This window comes from Lissotriton vulgaris, unplaced genomic scaffold, assembly GCF_964263255.1.
Source record: "Lissotriton vulgaris unplaced genomic scaffold, aLisVul1.2 SCAFFOLD_2175, whole genome shotgun sequence".
Lineage (NCBI taxonomy): Eukaryota > Metazoa > Chordata > Amphibia > Caudata > Salamandridae > Lissotriton > Lissotriton vulgaris.
Window position 1 is genome coordinate 15,856 of NW_028244590.1, and position 25,933 is coordinate 41,788.

A 25,933-nucleotide genomic window follows, 5' to 3' on the forward strand; every position below is an offset into this window, starting at 1 on the left:
ACCTGACCACCGTGACCGGGGCCCAGAGCAACAGCGAAAGCAAAGTGAGGACCAGCCGCCGCTGGCCCGAACGCCGTGACCGCAACTGCACCGGGAGCCCGAGTGCAGAGCGAAGGAGGACCCGTCCGGTCCAAGCTCTCGAGTTGACTGCGCAACGAGCAGCCAATCCACTTGCAAAGACGGACAGTCGCCCTGTGAGAGTCCCCTAGGTCGGTACCTTGCCCGACAGCCAGCTGTGAGCGCACAGCTGCACCGGCACTTGGCTGGGTACGTCCTGCCCTTGAGGACCGTACTGCCACTTGCCGCCACCACGCAACCGCCGCCTCCAGGGTCGGAGCGGACGACGAGGAGAGGACCCTGCCACCACAGAACACCGCTGCCCCGGATGACCCGTGAACTGCTCGGCTAAGAGCCGCACCGAACAGCGACCCCGGGAAGGCAACGCGACGTGGGACAGATCCCCTGGGAGCCGCCTGCTCCACAAGAACTTTGTTGAACTGGGCCGAAGGCCCTAAAGAACTCTTATTGCTCGAAAGAACTGTGGCAACTTGAACTAAATAACCTTGGAACCGCTATTTGAAAGTCGATAACTGTATTCTTAAGCCTGCTTGAACCTTATATAAAGATATATATTTTTACAGAATACAGTCTGGTCTCATTGTGTGGTGGGTTGGTTGTGACGGTGTAATATTGCAAGTGTTTAACCCTATGTGCCCCAAAGATTAGCCTACGACTGCTTAAGCCACACTACCTTGAGGGTAAGCAGAGGTTGTCTGGAAGGTAACCCTCAGCCCTGACGAGGAAGAGAGTGTCCCTGCTTGTCGCTAGTGTTGCACTGCGCAAACTAGAGCCTCCCCCTTCCTACAGCATCCTTATGCAGCATTCATTTTTTGAGTGCCCCGGTCCCGCCCGAGAATACCTACAGCTTGCTGTTGCATTATGGGTCCACACAAGAGCCTCAAAGTCTGCAGCCATGCCAGCACCCCACACACAGCTCCATCTCTCTGGGGCCATGCAAGTTCCAGCAACATTCCCTTTGTGCTTCCACCGATTGGGATCAGTCTTTTCTCCTGGCTCCAAATGGCAGGAGCAAAACATTCTTCACCTGCTCACCAGCTCGAACTGAGGACGGACAAGGCACTGGAATCTCCACTCTGTCACAGGGGATGGGGTCCCTGTGACAGTGTTGTGTCAGGCCCTGGGGGATGGGGGTCCCTGGGTCATAAGTTGGCACAGGCAAGTGAGACTCACGCCCCTCTCCCCTGGCAATAAAGAAATGTGTGTGGACCCCTGGGCCCTGGCATTTCCTAGGGGATATTAAATCGAATTTAGGGCCCTCCATGATTTTTTTGGTCCCACAGTTAAAACTTATTTTTTTTATTTTTTACATATTGGCCAGGAGGAGTCACAGGTCCCTACCCGGCCCCCTTATGTCCTTTAAAAAATACTTTCAGGACAGGGGACCAAGTCTCTGAGTCCTCCAATCGCCACAGTAACATTTCTGTTAATGTTTTGGCCACCCAACCAGTGTGCTCACTCCAAAAAAGCCCCCTCAGCCAATCAGAAGGTGTACATTTTTGAACTGCAACCCAAATGTCAATATATCAATAATGTTTTAACTTGAATTAATCCAAAATGACCAAACTGATATACACAAAAACGCTTTCTGGGTAAAGATCTAGCTTTTTCCAAATTTGCCCTAATTCCGTTCACCTGTTTTGGCGGTAGTGCTGTCTAAATTTCCCTTTGGAATAGTACTCCCACGCCTTTTCCTTAGCTCCCAAGAGTACCTGGTTTAACAAATTGCTGGTTCATATTTCCCCATCAGTCCTATTTCAGAAGAAAAAAACGTTATCCTAAAGAAGACTTCATCTGAACCAAATTGACTGTTATATATTGTGAGATTTTAGAGCTGATTTAATTTCCAGTTAGAGTAATCTCATGACTGATAATCTACACATATCTAAATCCAGAGCCTGTGCTAGATAGGATGATGGCTGGTTATTTTAAAGGGGCCATCCACAGAAGGAAAACAAAGCTCTTACCCAGCCTTGCAGCACTCCACCATACACACATAGTGCAACCCCATAGTCAACATCGCATTCCTTCATCGCCTACAGCTCCATTGGTAGCAGGTACTATTCTAAGTCGATAGAGGCTTCTCTTATGGAGCCCTGGCCCTATCTTGATGGACTGAGAGAGTAGTAAACATAAATATTTCCTAGTAAGAGGCTTCTTATAGAAGTGCAAGCCAGGCCTATTGTACTTATGGCACTAATATTCAAGTGTAAAAATTGACTTGATTTATATCTTCTGTTTTCTCAAATGTGAATACTCCATTCATGTCTTGTTTTCTCTACATAGAATATTGGAGGCACACAGGATGGAACAATGGCAAATGCATTTCTAGAAGCTGGCCAGCAACAGGCACCCCTGACACCTCCTAACACACCTGATCATCGGAGTCCAGCTAATCCACACAACATTGCGCCTGGTAAGGCTCGTCAATACACAAGGAGCTGTTGAATGACTGCCACAGATATCAATCTGACGATGCATGGTGGTACTTGAGACATCTGATGTGTGAAGAATGTGTGATATTTTGTAGCCACATTCATCGTCAAAATATTATAATTAAAGAATATCTCTGCCTCTTTTGGCCGGGTCACAATAACATCTTTTGAGGTTTTCTCAGTTGCCCACAAACTACAACCTTGATACCAGCACTCACTGTAGTTTCTACATATTCGCTATAAAGTGTGTTTGTGTGTTAGCTACTGGTAAGCAACACAGGCAATTTTGAGGAACGCAAAAACGCAACAATGGTACCATCCTCATTGTGAACATTTAAAAGGCATAAGAATATGGAGACAACATTTCGAAACTGTCAGTACCATAGCAGGGAACAAGTAAGGCTTGAAATACAGATATCGCAATAAGAATAAGAACAACATTCACGATCCAATCAGAGTTGCAACAAATGAGCACCCCCCTCTTCCCTATTCTTGTCATAGCCCTAATGTAAATGGCTGGGCTCCACCCTTAAGTAAGGCTCTCATAGTTGCCACCTTTAAATACATGAAAAAGATTATTCCAGGTTTGCTATGGTAGCCAGAGGCAACATTGGGCCACAGAAGTAGCCATCCTAGTCCCGTGCTTGGCCCCAATGAGTACCGGGGCAATTGTGCAGGTGCGGCCCATGCCGTGATGTCCCAGGATCACTGACGGAGTTAAATCTGGGTGGAAAATGACCGGAATCCCCAGATGCAAGCTCCGTTTATGAGGATCACCTACAGGCATCTTCCGGATTGCTTTTACCCTCCCCCTTACGGAGGGAAAGCACCACCAGCTCGTTCCCTTTTTGTCGCCGATGCTGCCATACCCTTTAATTTGTATTCGTCCCACATCAGCCAACAAGAAGGTTGCGTGGCCAAGCGGAGAGAGAGTGGAGAGAGCAGCAACAGCAACCCACTGCCATACCCATTGCTTTTTGACACTGTCCCAGATTTACAAGGATCTGTAAATCTTAGGTGGCTCTGAAAATTATTGCCTTTCAAAAGGAGGCAATATTGTGGTGCATTGAGGAGAAATAATTGTTTTTCTCGTGTTTTGCACTTTCTATGTGTGCTGCTTTCGGCAGCACACATAGAAGGAACAAACCACCATTAATGCAGGTGTCCCTTCCTGCACATGAACAATCATCCCTCCAACGAGGGCACCCCCCTTTCACCATAGTGCTAGGGTGCCTGTGCTGGCGCTAAGCAGCTGTTTTAGCACTGGCACAGAGGAAAGCACAGGGGTGCACCATATTTTTCTATTCTTGTGTTTTTAAATGACCTAGCTCAGCGCAGCCGATTTGCTTGCAGCGGTACGCTGCGCCATTTCATTGTAAGTATCCCCCATTGACTCCAAAAGTCTTAAATGATACAAGATGTAAGTTTACTGTTAAATTGAAAAAGAGACTTTTTGGATTTAACATGTTAAATACATTGGCTTCAAGAGGCTTAAAGGAAACTGAAAATCAAAAATAATTTAACTGTAAAGATGAAAATGTATTACATAAATTGGTTCCAAAAGACTTCAATGCAACAGAAAACCTGATGTTTTACTTTTAAATGTTTCACTTATGAATTCGGAAATCAGTAATGTAAGATTGACCAAAAGTACAGGGTCAGAACGCTACATATAAGATGAAATGTTTTATTATAAGTTGCATATCTGGCCTAAATTTACCATTGACCATGAAAAAGATCGATTCCCACTAAGTAAATCGACAATAAGCACAATATACGTTCACGTGTAAAAGAATGATGTCCACTAAAAAAAATCAATAATAAGTTCAATAAAAGTTCATTCATGTAAAAAAGGTTACTTTCTATAAAACATTATGCATACACCTCACTCGCTATGGCTCTTTCAGACAGTGGAAGAATAATCAAAAAGTATTTTCATATGCTTCAAATTGCCAGTTTTTCGATATTATGTTTGTTGAACATATAAGAAATACTGTAGCAGAGGGCTGTCTTTAAGGTAATACAATGATATTTAAGCAATGCAGATTCTAGGTTAAGTAAGATACATGATAAAAAAATTGAAATGTAAGTCCAGCTTTGGCTCAAAATTTACATATTCGCAAAGATGATGCTGTCTTAAAGTCTTGAGGGAAAGGACTCTCATAGCACTGGTAGAATGGTGTGTGCCTGATGGGATTATTGTTATGGAGGTAATCCTTTAAACATTTCATATTTTATTGGCTACGTTTGTGGTAGCATTGAATGCTTTGAGTGAAATTATTTTTTCTTCTGTGTAAACTGCCATATATGAAGGTGCTTTGCCTTCTTGTTTCGTTGCCAATTTCTAAGCTAATTTATTGACCATTTAATTTAAGGACTGTACTTGAAGGAGATCTAGTTCTCCAAACTGCATTGAAAATGTCCATACAGTATGACTTATTTCACAAAGATCTTTGAACAAAGGTAAAATAGAAAAAACAAGGTTTCCCAAAAGAAGAATTGCTCAGAGAGTGTATTCAAACCAGTCCTATTTGAGGCTTCCAAAGCTATAAGAAGGGCTTGAGCGGCAGGTAATTGTCATTTAAAAATATATATATTTTATTGAAAGAAACACAAAATAACGATACAACAAGTTAATAGTCATGTTTAATGTACATTGAATGAATAATTACCTGTTGTTGTGGTCATCTCAAAATTTGCCAGACAGCACCACCTCGAGGCAAACTGTCACAAGGGCCAGTGTTGACAATTAAGTGGCGGTGCCAAGCACCGGAAACCACAGGCTCAAATTAAGCACTGATGTATACCAACTGGTACATGGACAAGTAGCATTCTAGCTAGTTTTAATAACTCTCCAGTTAGGATATGTGTAAATTCCCACATAGCAAGGAAATGAATGGTCCGGCAAGCCGCTGGAACTTACTGTCACGCAAAATGTGTTAATAAGTGAGTGCGGAAAACAGTAGCCTCTGCAGGGCAGTCCGGATTCAACAGACAGCAGTGCATTGATTGCACTGTTCAACCACCATGACTTAGTATCGAACTACGTCCTGTTTTCAGAAGGTAACTGATGCAAGCCAGCACGTCCAATTCCTGTCCAAAGAATGTTATGTAAAAATGCCCATAATTTCCACAATAGAAGGTCGTGGTTGGATTCTCCACCTAAGGACTCAGGTATTTACTGTTTTTTAATCTTGCAGGATATTCGGGTCCACTCAAGGAAATTCCTCCTGAGAAATTCAACACAACCTCTGTCCCAAAGTACTACCAGTCACCCTGGCAAGAGGCTATAGGCGATGATCCTGAGCTGCTGGCGGCGTTGTACCCTAAGCTGCCTACTCCTGAGCAGATGCTTTTGGCCGACTACAAAAGTTTTAACAGGTAATCTCTTTTTCTTGATAAAACATTAAGTATGTATTTTGGCTGACTACAAAAATTATAACAGGTAATCCCTTTTCCTTGATAAAACATTACGTATGTATGGCATATAGTTATTTATATGTTCAGATTTAATTGGGCAAATAAGCGATAAGGTCCATAGTGATTGGAACATTTGAAGTGCCTATAAAGGACAATCAGTTTAACTATTAAAATAATATGTATGGGAAACAGTCCAAGAAATAGGGATTAAATCACAATTTCCCTTCAAGTACTGATGTGTTTTGGGAATGTGGGCAATTTGAAATGCCTCCATGTGCTCCACTGTTTCAACACAGGAAGCAGTCAAACTACTGCAGGAAGACAATACAGGTAAACAAGCATTGGCAATGCCAATACGCCTGGCTTTCACATGGCAGCACATACAGCGCAGGCTGAAGAAATATATTTTAGTACAGTAGCACATTATAGCCAGACCTAATGGCTTTTCCAATGCTTCGTAGTGGTTGAAGTGATGATGGTGGTGGTTGTGGTGATGATATTGCTTGTGGTGATATTGTTGGCAGAAAGCTATTGGTGGAGATGGTGGTATTCATGTTGGTGGTATTGGGGGTAGCCATGATGGTGGGTTTGATGTTGCTGGTGGTGTAGTATTGGTGGTACTGATGGTGGTGTTTCATAGGTGGTGATATTATTGGTGGGGGTATTTGTATTGGGGATATTGGTGAAGGTGGTATTGCTGGTAGTATGAGTAATAATTATATTAGTGATGGCTGTGTATTGCAGGTGGTTTTAGTAACATTTTTACTCGTGGTGTTTGTATTGATGGTGGTGGTGGTATTGAATGCATCAGATAAAGAGCTGAATGCGACAAAGTATGAAGGTCAGTTGTTCTTCCAAGATGTAACATAGTCCCTCTTTCATTGAAATGCGAGCACTCCATAAGGGGAGAATCATACACCACCAACCTCTGCATATTTTAAAGAAATGGTAAGAGAAGGTCTGGCAACAGCTAAAGGTTTCTGTAGCCTGACCTAAAACCCAGCTAAGCCCTGAATGAAAGGTCATCATGAATGTTATCCTCCAAAGATTCCTTGCAAGGCCACATCCCGCATGCCCAGAAGTGGCATGAAGTGGTATGAGCAGCCGCAGTACAGCTGATAAACAAAGCATAAAACAAAATGTTTATTTGACAGGTTAATGTTCTAATTGACTTGTATTCGCTCCCTCAAGGTACGTTTTTGAGAAAATAAGCCAAGCAGACAAGTCAAGGGAGTACTTGCTTACACACTGTTCAAAATGGTTTGAAACATTCCAGTCAGTTGGTGTGTTTACTCTCCATGTACTGCACGCCTCAGCTTAGGTTTAATAAAAGCGCCTTGAGACCCTCACGGGTGAGTAGCGCGCTTACAATTCCCTGCTTGATTGATTTAATGATGGTCATGATGAGGCTGAATGTGGTATGCACATGAGGGCCTAGAATGTGGGTGGAATGGGAATGCAGAGTGTGTGTGGTTGGTGGGATGTGTTTGGAAGAGTGCAAGTTCAGAGAAGAAGGGGGGCGGTCGTCTGCTACATTTCCTTTTTGCTCTTCAGTTTACTGGTTACTTCAACGAACAGTGCTGCTGATCATACGCACAGTGGACCTTCTCTCATTGTTTCCGTGATGATGATGATGATTATATGAGAAGAGGAAGAAAAAGAAAAACAACCAACTTGATGTTAATACCCTGATTTTTACATAGAAATTAATAACAAACTTCTTCCATTTGCAAGTGCTGTAATGAGAATGCAAGCAAAGCATTTGATCAGGGGAAGGATCATATACACATGTATGTTAACATATGCCTGTGTTTAAGGGAATCCCATATTTTTTCATATGCCCCATGGTGTCTATCTGCTTAGCAGCTGGTCTAGCATTCATGAAGGACAAGGAGAGTCACTCATGAGAAGCACAGTTTTCTGTATTTTTCCACTATTAAATATATATACAAACAGGAAATAGATTATTTTCTGTCTGTATTTATCTGTAAAAATCAGTCAAAACTGAAAATTGGAAGCCTTAATCATGAGTTTCTAGGTGAGGTTTTAGGGGAGGCAATGCCCAAGGTGCTTGCTGAGGGATAACACTCTTTTGCAGTTGTCCGAAACAGTGGATAGTAATGTATTTGCAGACAGCAACAAACATTACAGGGGCGAGATAGTTAAGGGACACCAAAAAATGTCTCTTTGCTTACAGCCATAAAAAAGCCCTTCTTAGCTATCATCCTGAAGGACAAGTCTCACATCGTATGATATGGTACATGAAGACACTGAGCATCATGAAGGGTAGTAGTGAGATGGTGATAACTTAATAGGGCAAGGAGAAGTAAGTGTGGCACATGATGATCACAGAGCAAGTCTTCAGTTCGGGCCTCACTTACAATCCCATGTTATAGTGACCAATGTCGCATGTCATGAAAGAATATTCGTCTTCATCCTGGCATCCTCTTACAGGCGAAATCCCATCAAAGTCTGCTTTAGGATGGATATGTTTTAAGGTGGACTTGAGCAAGGAGGCATAGCCATCTGTGCTATACTAAACATAGATAGTGAAAATAAAGCCTGAAATTAATTTGGTACAAAAGGGGGTGGTGATGGACCGAGCATCTGAATCAATCAAACACTCACACCCAGTCAAAAGATCTGGGTTTAATCCATCACCGTTCGTTAGCCCACTGTGCCGCCCCAGTTCAGACATGGCTATATGCAAATCAATCTGATCCTGTGCCTCATGGGAACAGTCCAGCCCGAACTGCCAAGCCATGTCTTCCCTGGACCGGAAACAAGCTTCCGAGGACTGCCTAGCCATGTCTGAACTGGGGTGGCAGAGTGGGCTAAAGAACGGTGGTGGATTAAACCCAGATCGTTTGACTGGGTGTGAGTGTTTGATTGATTCAGATGCTCCGTCCATCACCACCCCCTTTTGAAATCAATTTGGGCATGAAAAGCCAAATACCACACAGAGAACCTTGAGAATGCCGGTCAGAAGCAGCAACAGAAGGTGGCAAAGAGTCACATGAGGTTCAGCAGCAGAGATTGAGGAACAGAGACGGTCAATGGTTGATGCATAGGCCTTTGTTACGGAAGTAATAGAATTGTATGAACAGGTGTGATGTGGCATTTTCATGTGTTTGGTGGGCGAAAGCACTGATCAGCCAGCCTCAGATATCCAATAAAGAGCAAACTACATACTAGGTGGCTGCATTGCTCATTTGGTGGACTTCAGGACTGCCAGCTCTACTACCTGCTTTACTCAAGGGTCCAATAAAAAAACACTGACTTTGCAGAGATTTGAAAAGGCCCAACTATTATGGGAGACAGTTCTACCAGTGATTGAGGAGTGAGTGATGTGCAGTCCGATCCCTTCTCGCTGTATAGGCCAGTGCCGATAGCTACCGAAACAATAAATCTGCCATAGTCGCTCATGGTGATTATGTATATACCAAGCTTCACTTTTCAAAGATCAAAAGGATATCAGTAAACATGAAGAACCTGAAAGAATAAAAACTTCAGTACTGGAATGTTTAACACTGTTATAAATTGACCCAATGTTGAAGACAGCAGTTTGAGATGAGGGTGCATGATGTTCCAAAATTAGCATATGAGATTTAAGGAGGAGCACAGCAATATTGGACTGGAACACTGCCTATAACCAGTGCTGTCATAGCGCTACTTCCCACCTAAGCGCTATCCTTGTGATGTCCCAGAATGTACTGTAAGCATGTGAGATGGTGGTGGGCACTGCCAACAGGAGGAGGGTGGGGAACTTTCGGATATAAGTGAGAAGGAGAGACCTGAGCTCAGACTGAAAGAATAATATTCAGTGACAACTAACTGAATATCAGAGAGGAAAGAATTATGAATGTGTATCATATAACACCACTATATGTTTTCTACAACATCTACAGCATAATATATAGTTTGAAGCAAGTATAGTTTCTCCACTCTGTCATTGTGCTGATAATGATGACTGGACAGAGACGTTCATAAACTCTCAGAAAAAAAGCATAGCAGTTCAGTAAAAAAAATAATCTAACTCTGGGCCTGGGTGTTTAATAACGTATTTATTATATATCTACGAACAGGCACCCCATCTGATAATCCATTTATCACTGGTACAACTTTATCTCCCTTTCAGGTTTGACCCAGATATTATAAGAGTCATCACAATTTCAACTTACCTGTAACAGATTCATGGTTATCCAGTTCATTCTAATAGGAATTTCATTTCAAATGTTTATTACACTCAAGTCAAGAGTTTTAATACACTACTTCTGTTAAGATAAAAGAAAGTACCAGATTTCACTAAGAAAATGCAGCCACAGAAGGGCCTCCTTAGAAAAGCTGTCTAAATATCACTTTAGCCTGATGTGTCACTTCTGCCTAAATCCACACACTCACTTACCTCTGGGGCTGGCATGCCAGAGTGAATCTCTATAATGCCTTCCTAGCCAAGAGGAGAGGTCAGGATATATGCCAACATTAACAGGCACAGTAGCTATCATAAGCTCAGGATTAGTCATAGCAGAAGTGGCCTTTTAAGGTCTGACATTTAACGATGTGACTAAAAGGCATTCTATTGGTGATATCCTGGAAAGGTCTGTTGGCAAGCTGTTCAATACCCCTGCATATAAAATAGTGAACCATTGCCATGCAAGAAATATCTGTATGTATGTATGCATTTGGTAAAAACGGAGTGCTGGACATGGTCAAAGGCAATCTTAAAGTTGTTGAGTATTAGGAGAGAAAGCTGTATTACGGACAATGGGGTTCTATGAGAGTGGGAGCGATGTGGTCATATTTCTTCCGGCCCTGGATGAAGCATGCTGCAGCGTGTAGCATACACCTAAGGGTGCCAGTGTGGAATTGTGTAGACCATAGAGTAGGGCATCACCAACATCCAAATGCGAGAGTAAAAGGGCTTGAACAGCAGTTTTGAAATCGCTTGCTGGAAGTTTGACTTTCTCTAGAAGAGAGAGCTGGTACCAGGCCATCTTTGTTTTTTTGGTAATGTGTTCCTTGAGTAGAGGTTGGTATTCACGTGAATTAAAGTGATTTGGCATTTGGCGAGAGTTGGTGTTTGAAACAATCAGAGTTCTTGTCATTGAGCCAGGTTTGCACTGTATTTTGTTTGTTGCTCTTGGCAAATTATAGAAGTTATGTTTTGTTTGGGCTGAGCTTCAGCTAGGCTCCGGACATCCGGGGGCTGGATGATGTGCAAGCAGTGTTTGAGGTTCTGGATGTCTGAAGCAGAGGAGACTTTCACATCTCCTCTCACATCTTTCAATATAAACCTTCCCTGAACATCAAGGGGCCAAAAAAGACACCCCACTAGCATGGGGACTAAAAAGAAAATATGAATCCTTTGGCCATTTGGGAATCTCCCAGCAGAGCTGAGGAGCTGAGGATTCATCCACTGGCACCACTGACACCAACCTCCCTCTTGAGAGTTACTATGACCCACCTGTCCCCCAGCTCCAGATATCTGCATCAGAACAGCCTGTTGCCCTTCCTTCCTGATCTCTGGCATAATGGTGATCCTGACAGAATGTGAATCATTCTTGACATATGGTTATTTTTGGCAGATTGTGCATTATGTATATGGCATCATACTCGCCCTAGCATAATGGTGGTAATTTCTGACTTAATGTGGTATCCATTGTATGATAGTACCAACCTCAGGGCTTAATTTGAGCTGGTTGTTTCCTCTTTTTGGCACCAGCACTTAATTGTCAACACCAGTCCTTATGACAGTCTGCCACATGGTGGCACTGTTTGTCTAAATTAGAGATTAACACAACAGTTGTTTATTAGTTTAATATACATTAAAATTGATTAATACTTGCAGTCTAAGCCAATCTTATAGCGTCGGGCCTCAAATTGTCTGAATTGTTACACTGGTAGGCTGTGATGTTTAGTAGTTGTTTCCTCCTGACGAGGGCCCTGGCACTTAATTTTTTACAAATTAAGCTCTGGCCAACCTCATGCAAATACTGGTTCTTATCGAATCTTGGCAATTCTTCATATTGTCCATCGATGATAGAATGTTGGTGACCTCTGGCATAATGGTAGTCTTGGCAGTATGGTAGTATGCCCTGGAGTGAAATGAGATTCCCAGTGATTTAAAGGGAAATAAGGAAACAAGCCTTACTTAAGGTCTGTGTCAGTTAATGCCCACAGTAAGGGTTCTAGATAAAATTGTTACAAAAGCTTATATGCATTGCTTCAAAGTACAGAATCTCTGCATGAACATAAGTCAACTTGGGTCACATGCAGAAAGATTAAATGAATAAGAAAGCAACTAGCAAAAAGATACGGTCCGTATGAAAGAGACTTGGGTCGGCTCAGATAGATTCTGAACAGTGATATGAACACAATGCGGCAGAATTAGTGAATATATACTAACTTCTTGCTACCTCAGGAGCCCTAATGGCTAGAGCGGTCGACCTCGAAGCTGGGGAACCGAGTTCAGGCTGCGGCAGGGATGCTCAACATCCTGTGATTCTGGGCAAATCGCTTAACGTCCTTGTGGCTAACAAAATTAATGTGTCTCTCTGTATTGCAACTGGTGCTAATGTAAAGGGCTCTGATACCTTCAGATTAAGTTGGCGCTAAACAATACTCCCCCAAAAAAGTTAAAGAGCTGCCAGCAGGGATTCATATGGGATGAAAAAACTGTGGGGGGGGGGACTCTCAAAGGGGTGTGGCCAATGTAATTAATGGAGTAGCTTAAGCACAGCAGCCAAGAATCACGCTTCAGATGGGACACTAACGCATTTCAGTGTACTGCTCCGCATCACCGCACTGAAATGCATTGTCACGCATTACAGACTTATAACGCCTACTGTCAAGCCGTTCGTGCTGCTTACTATGTTCGCGCTGCCCACTATGTGAAAATAAAGCTGGAGTTTCTGGCAGCGCTCTGTGTCATGGGTGCGCTACTCCCGCACGCTTGGGGCTCAGCTGGCTGCTACAATGTATCCATGTAGCAGGGGTTTCCTGCCGCGGAGCTGCTCTGACTGACATGCGTGTGATATAGACAGAGACTTCTTTAGGCGCGCAACTGGGACGTCAACTGACCTGAGTCCTGCTAGTTCTGCAGTTGTTTGTGGGAGGCTACTGTGTGATTGGAGCACATCATGGCAGCACTGCAAGCAACATCATGGTTGCAGTAAATGTTAAATGATGACCGTCACCCCACCGCAAATTGCAGAGGGAGTTACGCTGCGGAGGCCAGGACCGGACTGAGGAGGCGGCCGTCGCACCATCGCGGTACACCCATTGCAGTGGCTCGGGGACTCGCAAGTGAGTGCTGGAGCCAGCCAAGTGTGTACAGTGTGTGTTAATTTGGTAATGCGAAGATCTGACCGTCGCCACATTGGCTTTGCACTCTCCTCAGTGCTCTTTGGGCAAGATAATCCGCAACTTCATGCATATAAATTGACTGCCAATGTATTTGTTTTAAAAAGATGGGTGGCAGTGATTTCATATTGGGCTCCCGAATGTGAGTGTGAATGACAGTAGTTCTGAAGCGCCTTTGCGTTTTTTAAATGATTCTTATGCTGCATGTTTCAGACTGGCCTGTAGGGAAACCCGCAGATAGAGACACAGAACTGTTCATCGTGAAAGATCATTATTCACGTCCCCTGCCACGCGACTCCTCCCTCCGCCCACACTGGCACTGCCAACCCCGGTCCCTGTCGGGCAGTCTTGCTCTGGAAGCACTTGGTGTGCTGAGTGCTCTGCCACACGCCCCCAGTGGCTCGCTGCCTGTCATGAGAACTGCCTGTGAAAGGGTCGGTGGCAGCTGATGGATGAGCGGTGACCCTGGCTCTTCCTGATCAGACTCCATCTCTTATACTGCTGCCCACGCTAACCCCCTCTTCTGCCACTGCTCCTACCCCAGCCCTCAGTACACTGTCCAAGCCATTGACAAAGTTGCCCAGTCAACCCACTCCTTTATCCTGACCCGACATGCCCTTGCTCGATACTTTCCTCCCCTCGGAATGTATTTACAATACAGTGGACAATAATTTTGTCTTAATTTGCACAATATGCTAGATAGATAACTTGCATAAAATGGATCTTACAAAAACTATAAATATGTAAGCACATTTCTAGTCTAGTTTGTGAGCTACAGTTCATATTGCATTCTAGGAGTGTACTTCCATCCTCTTCTCTTTTGGTGCTAGCTTTCCAGTTTCATGTTTCTTCCCAGTTGTGGAGAAGTAATTGCCACAAACATACTTGTAAATGTAGTGGTGCAGGAGAAAGCACATGGCGGCCTTGGTTTCTGGTGCTTTCAAGCAGTTGTAAGATCGTATTAGAGTTTTTTTGTTCCTCAAATTGGTGTAATTTCTGAAATTCAGGTTTCCTTTTTCTTCATAGCTTAATTTTTGATTGCAAGAAAATGTCACTCATAGTCATTGAATGTCACTCATAATTACAGTGAAATTATGAAAATGTCACACATAAGCAATTTGAAACCTTGGCAGCTAAGGCTTGAGAACACTTAAGCTAAAAATCTGTGCTTAGATATAGTGTGCCGCCCTACTGGTAAATTTGCTGCTTTGTCATTGCATCCAGATAAATATTACAAGTAACATTAAACCTACAACAAGCCAGTACTATTGGCTTTATCAATCAGTGTTAGTTGCATAAGATAAATAAGCAACAGCTATGCCTTTGTTGTATATAATATTGAAAAAGCTTCAGTTCTGAAATGATGAGACTGAAAGAACTATAACGAGTCTTTTCGAAGTTAAATCACTGGTAGGAAAGGGTGGTATTGCTGCAAAGTTGTTTTTTTTAACCCTGAGGGTGTGGACAACAATGGAGAGCCAAATTGGGACCCGTCTGAGCTCCTGCTATGGTCAGCACCGGCAAGACCCGGCCCATTTAACGCCCTGGCTGCCAGTAGGACATTCCTTGCATCCTAAAGACTTCCTTATGAATCTGAGGCCTATGACGAAACCTGCAGAAGAATTGATGGAAGGCAGGCTTTACTGTTGCAGCAATGGCAGTTGGAAGGAAAGCGGTCTGACCAGCTCAATTCCATGGCTTATTTCTATGGCATGAAGATGTGAGTCGTGTTCCTTCTTGGATTTTTCCACCACGCGCACTTATAATATCCTCTGTTAAAAAGTATTTAAAGGAAATAAATGTTTGAACGATGCAGATATTTTGCACATGCCCCAGGCTACACCAGTCCTTCCCCCATAAACAAAGCGGCCTTCCAAAAATCATGTAAAGTTGGAAATAAAGGTTGCAATTGTTCTTATATAACGACTGGACTGTAGCACATGCATTCACAAAGGCGGAGTAAATGCAACTTTCATTAATTCCTGGCATGACTCACATCCACCCGCGACGCCCACCCCTCAGGAATGTGCGTGGCTAAAAATGTGTTTCTGGCAAATTCGATAATGCTGTAAACAGCACGCGCAGTCTTGCCCAGCCCTCGCACTGCACATCGTAGAATCGTGGCGCTTTCAGACAAGCATTGGCAAACCTAATAGGTCTGGTCTTGGCATGCTGGTGCAATGATTATTTTTTATTTATATTAATGTATTTTTTTATGGAAAACAGTAGTCTGGTAAAACTGCAAAATCTGTCTCAAAGGCCCGACCTTTCAAAGAAAGAATAGTGCCTATCAAATCAATGATGAAAGATGGAACAAAATATTTAATGGAAAAGACACCCCTCTTTCCCATATACTACTTGAATTAAAACGAGGTCTTCTTAGTACCAGCTCATGTGAAAGCGGCAAAACCTTGATTCAAATATTTGTACAGCAGAGATCAAGAATGGAAACCACATCCCCTGTCTTGCAAAACAAAGGAATATTTTACTTGACATCTATCCAATATTTTCACAACTTAAGCTGTAAATAAGTTTGATAAAGAAATGTTGAAACATCAGGACTACTCCAACCCTGCTGTAGTTTGGAATAGAGCTAAAGAAACATTTCCTGCAAAGAACACTACACAAGGAGGAAATAACATTCTACTCCCACCCTCCAACACCCCTGTTATCCATCCAACCACTCACTTAAAGTATCTTTGCTTTGACCCAGTGCAGCGCCCTGCCGCCTTTCATGCTGTACGAGTACCACACACATACATGCAATAATAAACTCAAAGAATGACAGTACCAACTTCTTAGCAAAGATATGCAGCCAAGCAACCCTGGTGTGTCCAGAATATTAGTTTTGGGTTATCTGATAGTAAGGGATGAGGGGTTGAGGAAAGGGGACATTTCTCACATTCTGCTGACTTCCAACTTTACTGCTGAGGATGGTGGTGTTTGCTTAGTGGCTGCACCCTTCCTTGAAGATGGCCTCCCATTGTGAAACCACTCTTTAAACTTTATTTGGGTAGAACATGTTTGTGTTGTTCTCAAAAGCTCCTTTCCAAAATTACTGTTCTCTGTGCTTGGCAGGAAGTTTACTGCATTTCACCCACAATATTCTTTGTATTAAACTTCTCAAAACAAGGTCAACTTTTATAAAGTTTGTCATCAAAATCCATGTGATTCCCGATTCATGTTATTCCAATCCAATCCAAAAATTCTTTATTTCGGTCGTTAAGACCATAAAAGATGCAGATAAAACACATACAGTTTAGTTAAATAATACAATTCATACAATTTTTACATTTAATACACTAAAAAAAAGCATTATTTTCCCACCTCGCTAAAAGAACACAGAAGGTAAAACCAGATCAAGCAGTGATCACACATTCAGAGGATTTTCTTCTTCCTTACCAACCAAACTGCCATTAGGAATTTGGCTACTGCAAACACAATATGAGCAAGAGTATTGGTTTTCATTAGTCTATGTGCTTGTAAATAATTGCTGAACCCCAAATTTCTACAGAGAGGCGCTAGCCAATATTTCCTGTCTTTAATGTAGGCAGGGCAGACAAACATGATGTGAAATTCATCCTCCTCGTAAGTGTTGCAGCTTGGACACATTTTGTCGTTGCCCATTAACCATTTAGAAGTGAATGTTCTTATGGGCAAAGTGCCTAGCCTCCATTGTACGTACAGTTTCCTCACAAGAATGGGATAAATAAAATCCATAAAAGGTTCAAAAACATAAGAATTTTTGGATTCCAAAAATCGGTCTGTGAGGGTGCCGCTATTGTGTGCATTCAGCAGGAGTGCTAATCTATAGTCTTTACAGATTTGGACCAATCTTTTGCGAGGAACCCTTCTGCAACCTTGTTCGGGATCCACCCATAACTCAGATAGGTTCATGGAGTACAGTTCTTTTTTCACAAAAGCTAGCCAAGGAATTTTATCGCCTAGATTCAGGTTCATGACATGGATAAGGTCCTGCCTATAGTGAATAAGTTCACTGGTGGACCAAAGCCTGTGCCAGAACCTCACCGGCTTTGAGTCTAGCTCCTCTGCAATGGAAGGGAAACCCATATCAAGTCTCAGAGGCAAGAGCGGTGAGCCTCGCGGTAGAACCAGGAGGCGTCTTAAAAAGCTGTTTTCCACTCTGGCTAGTTCTTGGCCCGCTTTATACCCCCATAGTTCGCTCCCATAGGTTGCGGCTGCCTTGGCTTGGGTTTGATACATTTCGAGCGCCGGGCTGATAGGCTTATAGGAAGAGGTGTTGACCACCTTCAAGATTGCACCCGACAGCTGGGATAATTTTAGACGTGATCTTGCTATCTGGGGGTCCCATGATAGATTTTCCTGTAATGTTACTCCCAGATACATGAAAGTTTTTACCCTTTTAAGGCTGGCGGTACCCAGAATGGGGTTAGGTCTGGCTTTTTTTGGTGGATTGAATATCATGAATTTGGTCTTCTCTGTATTGATCTCTAGACCATGTTGTTTACAGAAGAGACCAAATCCATCCAAAATCCTCTGAATTCCCATCGGGGACTTGGAAAGCAGGAGGGTGTCGTCGGCAAACATGATTGCCGGCACCCTCCTGCCTGCCAGACGTGGGGCATCATTGTCTTTAACATTTTCCAGGTGGGATATGACATTATTGATAAAGAGGCAAAACAGGGTCGGCGCCAATACGCAACCCTGCCTCACCCCTCTGCGGACAGGGAAACTAGGTGAGAGGCTACCGTCCCTCCCACACCTAACCTGCGCATAGTTATTATCGTGTAACCTAATTATGATGTTTAGGATCTGGACAGGTACCCCCAGCTTTAACAGGACCTCCCACAGTTTCTTACGAGGGACCAGGTCAAAGGCTGACCTCAGGTCCACGAACACCATGTCCAGCCTTCCCCCCTCTATCCTCACCGTCTTCCAGTAGAGCAGGACGAGGCGGAATATGTGGTCCATGATGGACGTGTTTTTCCTGAAGCCAGCCTGGAGGGGGCTCAGGATGTCATTAGCCTCCACCCAGTCTAGCAGGTTGTTCAAGATGAGGCGGGCGAATAGCTTTTGGGGGGCATCTATAAGGCTGATCGGCCTGTAATTGGCTGGGAGCAGAGGAGAGCCCTTCTTATATATAGGTACAATCTCTGCCCCAGCCAAGAACAGGGGATCGCCATCCCTCCCAATATGGCGTTAAAGAGGATGAGGAGGTACGGGCCCCAGATCTCGGGATGATGTCTAAAGAGATCCCCAGGTAACCTATCTAAACCAGGGGCCTTCCCCCTCGCCAATCTCTCAATAGCACTCGCCACCTCACCAAGGGTGAATTCTAAGGCCGCTTCCGAAGAAGCAGAGACCACAGGCTCCACATCACCGGATGGCAGGGTAATATCCCGATAGAGTCCCCCAAAGTGAGCCTCCCGAACAGCAGGAGCAATATTAGGCTCCACTGCAGATTTAAGTTCACCTGTTCCCGTGTTCACCAGGGCCCAGAATTTCCTGGAGTCTTTGGCATCTAGGGCATCAGATAGATCATGCCAGCGGTCCCAATCCCACTCAGCCCTTGCAATTTTCATTGCCGCTTTGTAGTCCCTTCTTAGTTCTTGCACCCTGCCCTTGTTGGATCCGATTTTAATGGTAGCAACTAAGTCGGACTTGATCTTCTTGCAGCTACTATTGTACCAGGTCGGGGTTCGGGTCTTCTTTCGGCGTGATGATACCAATGGGTAAAAGACCTCAGCGAGTCCACTCACCAGTTCCGCATGAATTTGCGCTAGTTGCTTGTTGTAATCTATGGGTCTCTGGAAATTTATAAGGTCATCCACTTTTTTAAACTGTGTGAGTGCTCGTTCATATAGTTTAACCAAACTACCTTCCGTATTTAGCAACTTCCCCCATTTTACACGACGCCTATTTGTAGTGAGGACCAAGTTCCCAGGGTCATCGCTATCAGTGAGAGTTGAAGACCCTACTTCAGGAGCAGGATGTTGCATCTCCAGTAGGAGAGCGTTATGATCACTGTCTATTCTTGGCACCACCCTGAAATCCTGGACTTTAGACCACGTACTAATGTCTAGGAAGATGTAATCTATTCTCGACTCGTGGTCCTTCCTGTTAAATGTACACAGTGACGGGGTATCCAACGGGGTACGCCCGTTGCAGGCCCTTATTCCAAAATTTAGGGTAAGGGCCATGATCTGTACTGCAAGCTGGGGACCAATTTTTAGGTGGGGGCGATGAACATGGTGGGACTCCCCAGAAATCATCCTCAGTAGTGAGAGCACCCTCCTTTAACCCTTCTAGGGGCTCAAAGTGGCAGTTGAAATCCCCACCCATCACTATCTTATAATCGCCAGACAGTTGACCCAGAAAGGACGATAAATCATCAAGCGTTGATGATTCCCTGGCCAAGGGAACTGGGCGCGAGTATACATTGATGATTGCCAGGGTTATTGCACCGGGCCATCTAAGCAGCACACACTGGAAGTCCTGCGAGAACGTAGGGATATTTTCCGCCTGACATCCAATGTGGGTAGCTACCCAGATTGCCAGTCCCCCTGAAGGCCTCCCTTTCCCAATCCACTTGGCCGGAATTTCGAAGATTTCATAGCCCATTCTGCTCAGGGATTCCCTCGCCCACGTCTCCTGGAAGAGGCAGACATCACTGCCCTGTATCAGGAGGTCCCAATCAGTTGAATGCACCTTATTTGCTATCCCCGCCACATTCCAGGAAAGGACCTTCAAACATTGGGTACCTGCCCTGGTCCCTGGCCGTTCAGGTAAGGTTGATGCAATGGCTAAGGGCAGATCAGGGGTTCCACTGGTAGCTGGCTCAGCTGGTTCGAGGGACAGAGCGCTCATCACTGCTGTTATCAAATTGGTGCCCATTGGATCCTTTGATGGAATAACTGCTAGATCACTTGGGCTCCCAAGTACTATATTTCTCCTACCATGGCATTCATATGCCCTGACATTGGTCTCACTCACAACTCTCGTCCCCCCCATACTTTCCTTCCCGTTATCAGTTTCCTTGGCGACCTGCAAGACAGCAACCTTTTGTGGTCAATCAACCTGGTCCAGGCAGGAGTATCTATTTGGGTGAATGAAATTACCGTAAGTGGGAAACTCAATGTGCCTGGGCCTGTAACGTGAGCCATCCACTGCATAGCCCACCCTGGTCCAGCCCTCATCCCTCCTCACAGCTAGGTTGGGTGCATTTGGATAGAAGAATGAAAGGGGCACCAAATCAACTGCTGTTTTAGTTGCACTGCCGAGCCAGTTACAAATGTATGGGGCGACCTGTGGACTTTTGAAGCTTACGATTATACAGTCCCCCACACATTTCTTGGGAGTGTACCCAATCCATGGGACCCTTCTTACCATAAGAACCGCTCCCTTTAGATATGGTGGGAGAGGTCTATGGATATTTAACCAACTAATCACCTTATTGCGCAGGGAATCTTGCGATTCCGTGGCGCCCCCGCTAAGTTCTGGTACTCCCACCAGAATAGCAGTGTAAGCTACTGCCTCAGGGGGCTTGTTGATTGCCCTACGCCTTGTGTTGGGACTAGTAGGGCAGCCAGCCTGCCCAGTGACTGGTCTATCCTGACCGAGTTGGTGTGCCTGAACATGCTGTTTTGACCTTCTGGGGGCAGGTACCGGTGGCCTCTGTACATGGGGCACCAGTGAAGTCGATGAGGGGGCTGATTCAGAGCTATTATTAGTCCCTGCCCTCAGCTGGGATGTTGGGAGATTGGAAGTCTGGCTGTTTGAAACTTGGGGCAGGTGACTAGGGCCAGCTGAAGCAACTGAAGGGGGGCAGGTACAGAGCTATTATTGGACATTACCCTCACATAAGCTGTTTGAATATTTGGAGCCTGGATGTTTAGGACTGGGGTAAGTGACTGGGCCCAGCACTGGACCTATGAGCCCCACTTGAGTTTGTTCTCAACCCAGGATCCACGCCATTATTATCAATGCAGAATTTTTCTATGGCCGACAGTCTGGTCTCTATAGAGTCCAGCCTGACGGTCACGGGATTTTAGAGATTTCTAACAATGTCCGTTAGCGAGCTGATGAACAAGTCTGTGGTTTTAGAAGAAGAGGCCCTGTCAAAGATGAATGGCCCAGTACACACGGGGACCGATGAGGCGAGTAGGGGGTTGGTTGGATCCGACCTGTTCCTAATTGGAGAAACCCTAGATGGAGTTGCAATGTCTGCAGTGTCACCTTGAGAGGTCGTGATTAATCAATTTTCACCCTTTTAGCACCATTGGGCTTCCTTGGTCTCTTCCTTTTAGTTGGATGATCCCCAATGCCACTTCTCTGGTTCATTAAGTGTACTACGTCAGAGCCCACCTCCTGTGGTACAGGCGCTGCATGAAGGGGATTAGGGGAAGGCTCTACAGTCCCCGACAAGCGTAGTGAGTCTCCATCCCGATTTGAAGATAGAGGCGTCCTCAGTTGTTGTAGGTCTGACTCAATGGTCTGGTCAATGCTGTCCATAAGTGACAAGTGGGTAGCATCAAGCAGTAAGGGTGTACTAGCATTGATTGAGGAACCCAGGGAATCCATGGACAAATTGTCAGTACCCTCCTCACAATGTCCTTCTAGCACAGAAAGTCCTTTTTTGGCCACAGGATTAGATTTAAGAAGAAATTTTTCCATAGTACCTGAAGCTTGATGGGCAGCCTTACTTCTGGATTCTCTGGAGGCCATTATTATAAAGGGCGCCTTCGGTTCATCAGACACAGGCACGAAAAGAGCCAGAAGGGAGGCAGGACGTCAGAGGGATGGCCCGGTCCGGTCTCTTCCGGCCTCTAACGGCCCGCCCTTTGCCCGGGCTTAGCCTGGCGACCACCCGCGCGCGTCCCGCGATGCGCGTATGTGGTACTGAAGATGTAATTGATTGGGGCTAGGAGGCGTGGCCAGCCGGGAAGAGTCCCAGGTGCGGCGTCTCAGCAGCCGCTGGGGTACCTGGGACTCGCAGTCCCGCTGCGCCGTTGATGAAAGTCCAAGTCCCTCTTCTTAGCCAAATAGCAGCCTCACTGCAGCCTCCTGGACAGTCACACAGTCCGCCGGTAATCCAAGCCTTCGAGCGGCTCCCGCGAAGCGGGGGCCGCGAGGCGCGGTTTTAGGCACGCGAGAGGGAGGCGCAGCCAGCCGGGAAGAGTCCCAAGTGCGGCATCTCTGCAGCCGCTGGGGTACCTGGGACTCGCAGTCCCGCTGCGCCGTTGATGAAAGTCCAAGTCCCTCTTCTTAGCCAAATAGCAGCCCCACTGCAGCCTCCTGGACAGTCACACAGTCCGCCGGTAATCCAAGCCTTCGAGCGGCATGCAATGTCTCCAGAGATCAGTTTACATTACTGAGAGTTTTAATGATAACACAAAAAGTGATGGCAGGCTACTTGCAATACGTCTAACCACTGGCAATAGCTCAGGGTAGCACTCCAACCCAGTGTCCTTTGGCTCACTGTGCCGCCTAAATTTGGACCCAGCCATATGCAAATCAGCCTTGAACCTGTTCCTCATGGGAACAGTCCAGCCCGAACTGCCAAGTCATGCCCTCCCTGATCCAGAACACAAGCAACCCAGGACAGGTTTATCCCTAGTTATGGCCTCATTAGCCGGGTACAGCTTGTTCCCAGTGATACAGTGAGCATGGGACCCACGCCTGGGCATACCCATGTCACTTAGGGCGGTACATGAAACATAAAAAAAGTGACGGGAGGCTGCTTGCAATATGTCTATCAACTGACAATAGCTCGAAGTAGCACTCCAACCCATTGTTCTTCTGCTCACCATGCCACCTCAGTTTGGACCGAGCCATATGCAAATCAGCCCTGACCCTGTGGTTCTGTGGTTCCGTAGATTCTGAACCCGTTCAATGAAAGTCGTTGGATATAGACGATTTTGGTGTCAGCGGACCGCAAATCACGAGTGCGGTATGTACAAGTGTTTTCGTCATAACCGATCAATGGGAACACTACGTATTTATAGATTTCGTTCGAACCTTCGGGTTCCATTTTGTGTATGGCAGCCATTTTGTGTGGCTGCCCTCACATAGGTCGATGACTACGGCCGAACGGGTCTTTGGAACACATACACCTTAGCTGACTTCTATGTGACCATAACGAACTGATTCCCTTGCCCGAAGCTGACCTCGTTGAGCCAGTTCCTTGTTAAGCAGCTGGTCAGATAGAGATCAAAGAGCAGGACATTGCTGAGTTTATGGTACATGCACACACCCTTCTATCTTGCTTGTCATCTGCTTCTGTTCCTTCCTTTATGGCTTAATTATTGATTTGGGTTGAGGTCTTTACGATGGGTTCGTCCGGCCCGTTCGAACAGGAATGTTGGATTTTGCTTGGTCATTTCTGGTGGGCTGGACAACGGAAAGTGGGATTGTCGTCATGCGATATGTTTGAAATGTCACCCTACGATTGGTCAGTTTGTATGTAATTGATGCTAGCCAGGAATGTGATTTTTAGCATAAAAGACGATGCTCCGCTCTATGAATTTGTGCAGTCTCTAGCGAACCACCTGTGTTGTGCTTCGTAGACCTCTGTTCCTGGTTGCAGCCAATAAATTTGGTCTTTCTAACTCGATCACCAACCTTCACATTAAGCTCTCTAGAACTATTTTGAACATACTTGTTTTGAGCTTCCACTCTTTTCTTCTCTACTTCTTTTATTTTAACTACAGGTAAACCAAACTCACCCATCCACTTCCTTAACAATTTAGAAGATGGAAGACGGCCCCTTAGTAAAATGAAAGGAGAAACTTCTATATCAGAATTTGGGGTGATACCTACGGCTCTCAACACATTTTTAAGTTCATTTTTGCAATTTAGGTTACTGGCTTTAGACAACTGTATGTTGTCCTAGATCTCTCTGTTGAATCTCTCTACGAGACCAATACTCCTAGGGTGATAAAGTGAGGTTTTGGTGTATTTAATACCCATGAAATTCTGAAGAAGTAAATTGGCAGCCATTGTCTGAGACTATTGCGTCTGGAACACCTTCCCATGCAAATAAAAATTCAAGAAATTCTATTACACAAAAAGTTGTGGGAACCTTTACAAATTTCAACTCCGGCCAACAACTGTGGTGATCTATTAAAACTATACCATATTCCAAAACACCACTGTCAGACAGAGATAAAGGGCCAATAATCTCAATGGCCAATTTGGACCAGGGCTTGGAAAGAACACTCACAGCTTGAACTGGTCTAGGTACTGTCATTTGAGACTTGTCACTTACAGCACAATATAAACTGTCTCTCAAAAAATGTTCTACTTGCTTGTCGAGACCGGGCCACCAAAACTGCTCTCTAATCCTTCTCTTCATGGCACACATACCAAGGTGACCTTCATGAGCTAAGTAAGCACTTTGACTCTCATGCTCATAGGAACCACAAGTAAAGAAGAGCGATACAAAAGCCCATTTACAATAGAGAGTTCATCGAAAACATGCTTGAATTTGCTGATGGTTACATCAACCTAACATTCTCTTGTCCGACCATTGTGAATCATACCCATGAGCTTCTTAATGTCTAAATCAGTATCATACGCATCTCTCCATTCACTTTCTAAAATGGCTCCATCTGAATGAGACACAGCATAACAAAAATCTCTGACTAGATTCCTTATCGTCATGAACATCCACATCATGTGTACTACCTGGTATCCTGGACAAACAATCTGCTAAAATGTTACGTATCCCTGGAACGTATTCAACATTAAAATTATGTTCTAACAGTCTTTATTGCCACTTTGCAATTCAAGGAGTGGCTTTATCTCCTCATTTGGTGGTAAAGAGTTGAACCAAAGGTTTATGATCCACTCTAACTAAATTTGGAGCCCCATAGATATTGTTTAAAATGAACAATCCCTCACCAGCAGGCTAATGCTTCGCTTCTATCACTGAGTAAGTAGCTTTGGCACCCTTCAGACCTCTAGAAGCAAAGGCTACCACCTCATCTCTGCCATCCCTATGCTGCATGAGTACTGCACCAAGACCCTTCTGACTGGCATCTGTCATGATTATTGTGTGATCATTGATGTCAAAAGGTTTGAGAGGAACAGCTTGTGCAATCTCTTTTTTGATTATATGAAATTCCTCATCACATTCAGCATTCCATTTGAATTTTTTTTTAGTATATTCCTCATATAAAATGTTTTGGCAGAACAATTAGGCACAAATCTTGCATAGAACTCGATGAGTCCCATGAAGGACCTCAACTGATCCTTATCACTAGGTGCACGAAAATCTTCTATAGCCTTAACTAGACTGGATTTAGGTTCAACACTAACCCTGGGTGTAGTTCGCGAAGTAGCACTACGTGAGCTATGCATAGCGCTACGCAAACTGCGTAGTGCACTGTTCGCGATGATTGCACAGTGCCGGATGCTTGTCCGCACTGTGCAATCATTGAAAACGGCATCTTGCACAGTGCGACCTGTCGTTTTCTGCCGCTCGAGTAGATTTTTACTCGAGCTGCAGCTTTCACAAAGCGGAATGGTATTTTCTCATCCCGAGCGGTCACGAGCATACACGACCACTCGCAATGAGAAGTCTGACCACCGCGCATTTAGAATCTCGCTGGGAGGTTTATTTTCCATGCTTGTGATCGCCAACTTGTTGTTGCTGA

At 44.7% G+C, this 25,933-nt stretch overlaps 1 protein-coding gene across 1 annotated transcript in view; it reads left to right on the forward strand.

Annotated features, from left to right (window-relative positions):
- Nucleotides 1-2,364: 2,364 nt before the first annotated feature.
- The window catches only part of LOC147667196 (myozenin-2-like), a gene marked incomplete at its 5' end in the record, with an annotated part of 111,242 nt that continues 87,673 nt past the window's right edge, over nt 2,365-25,933 (forward strand). Inside the window, 2 exons of the mRNA XM_086948859.1 lie at nt 2,365-2,494; nt 5,714-5,894. Of these exons, the coding sequence (XP_086804985.1) occupies nt 2,365-2,494; nt 5,714-5,894 (311 nt within the window). The remainder of the gene's footprint in view (nt 2,495-5,713; nt 5,895-25,933) is intronic.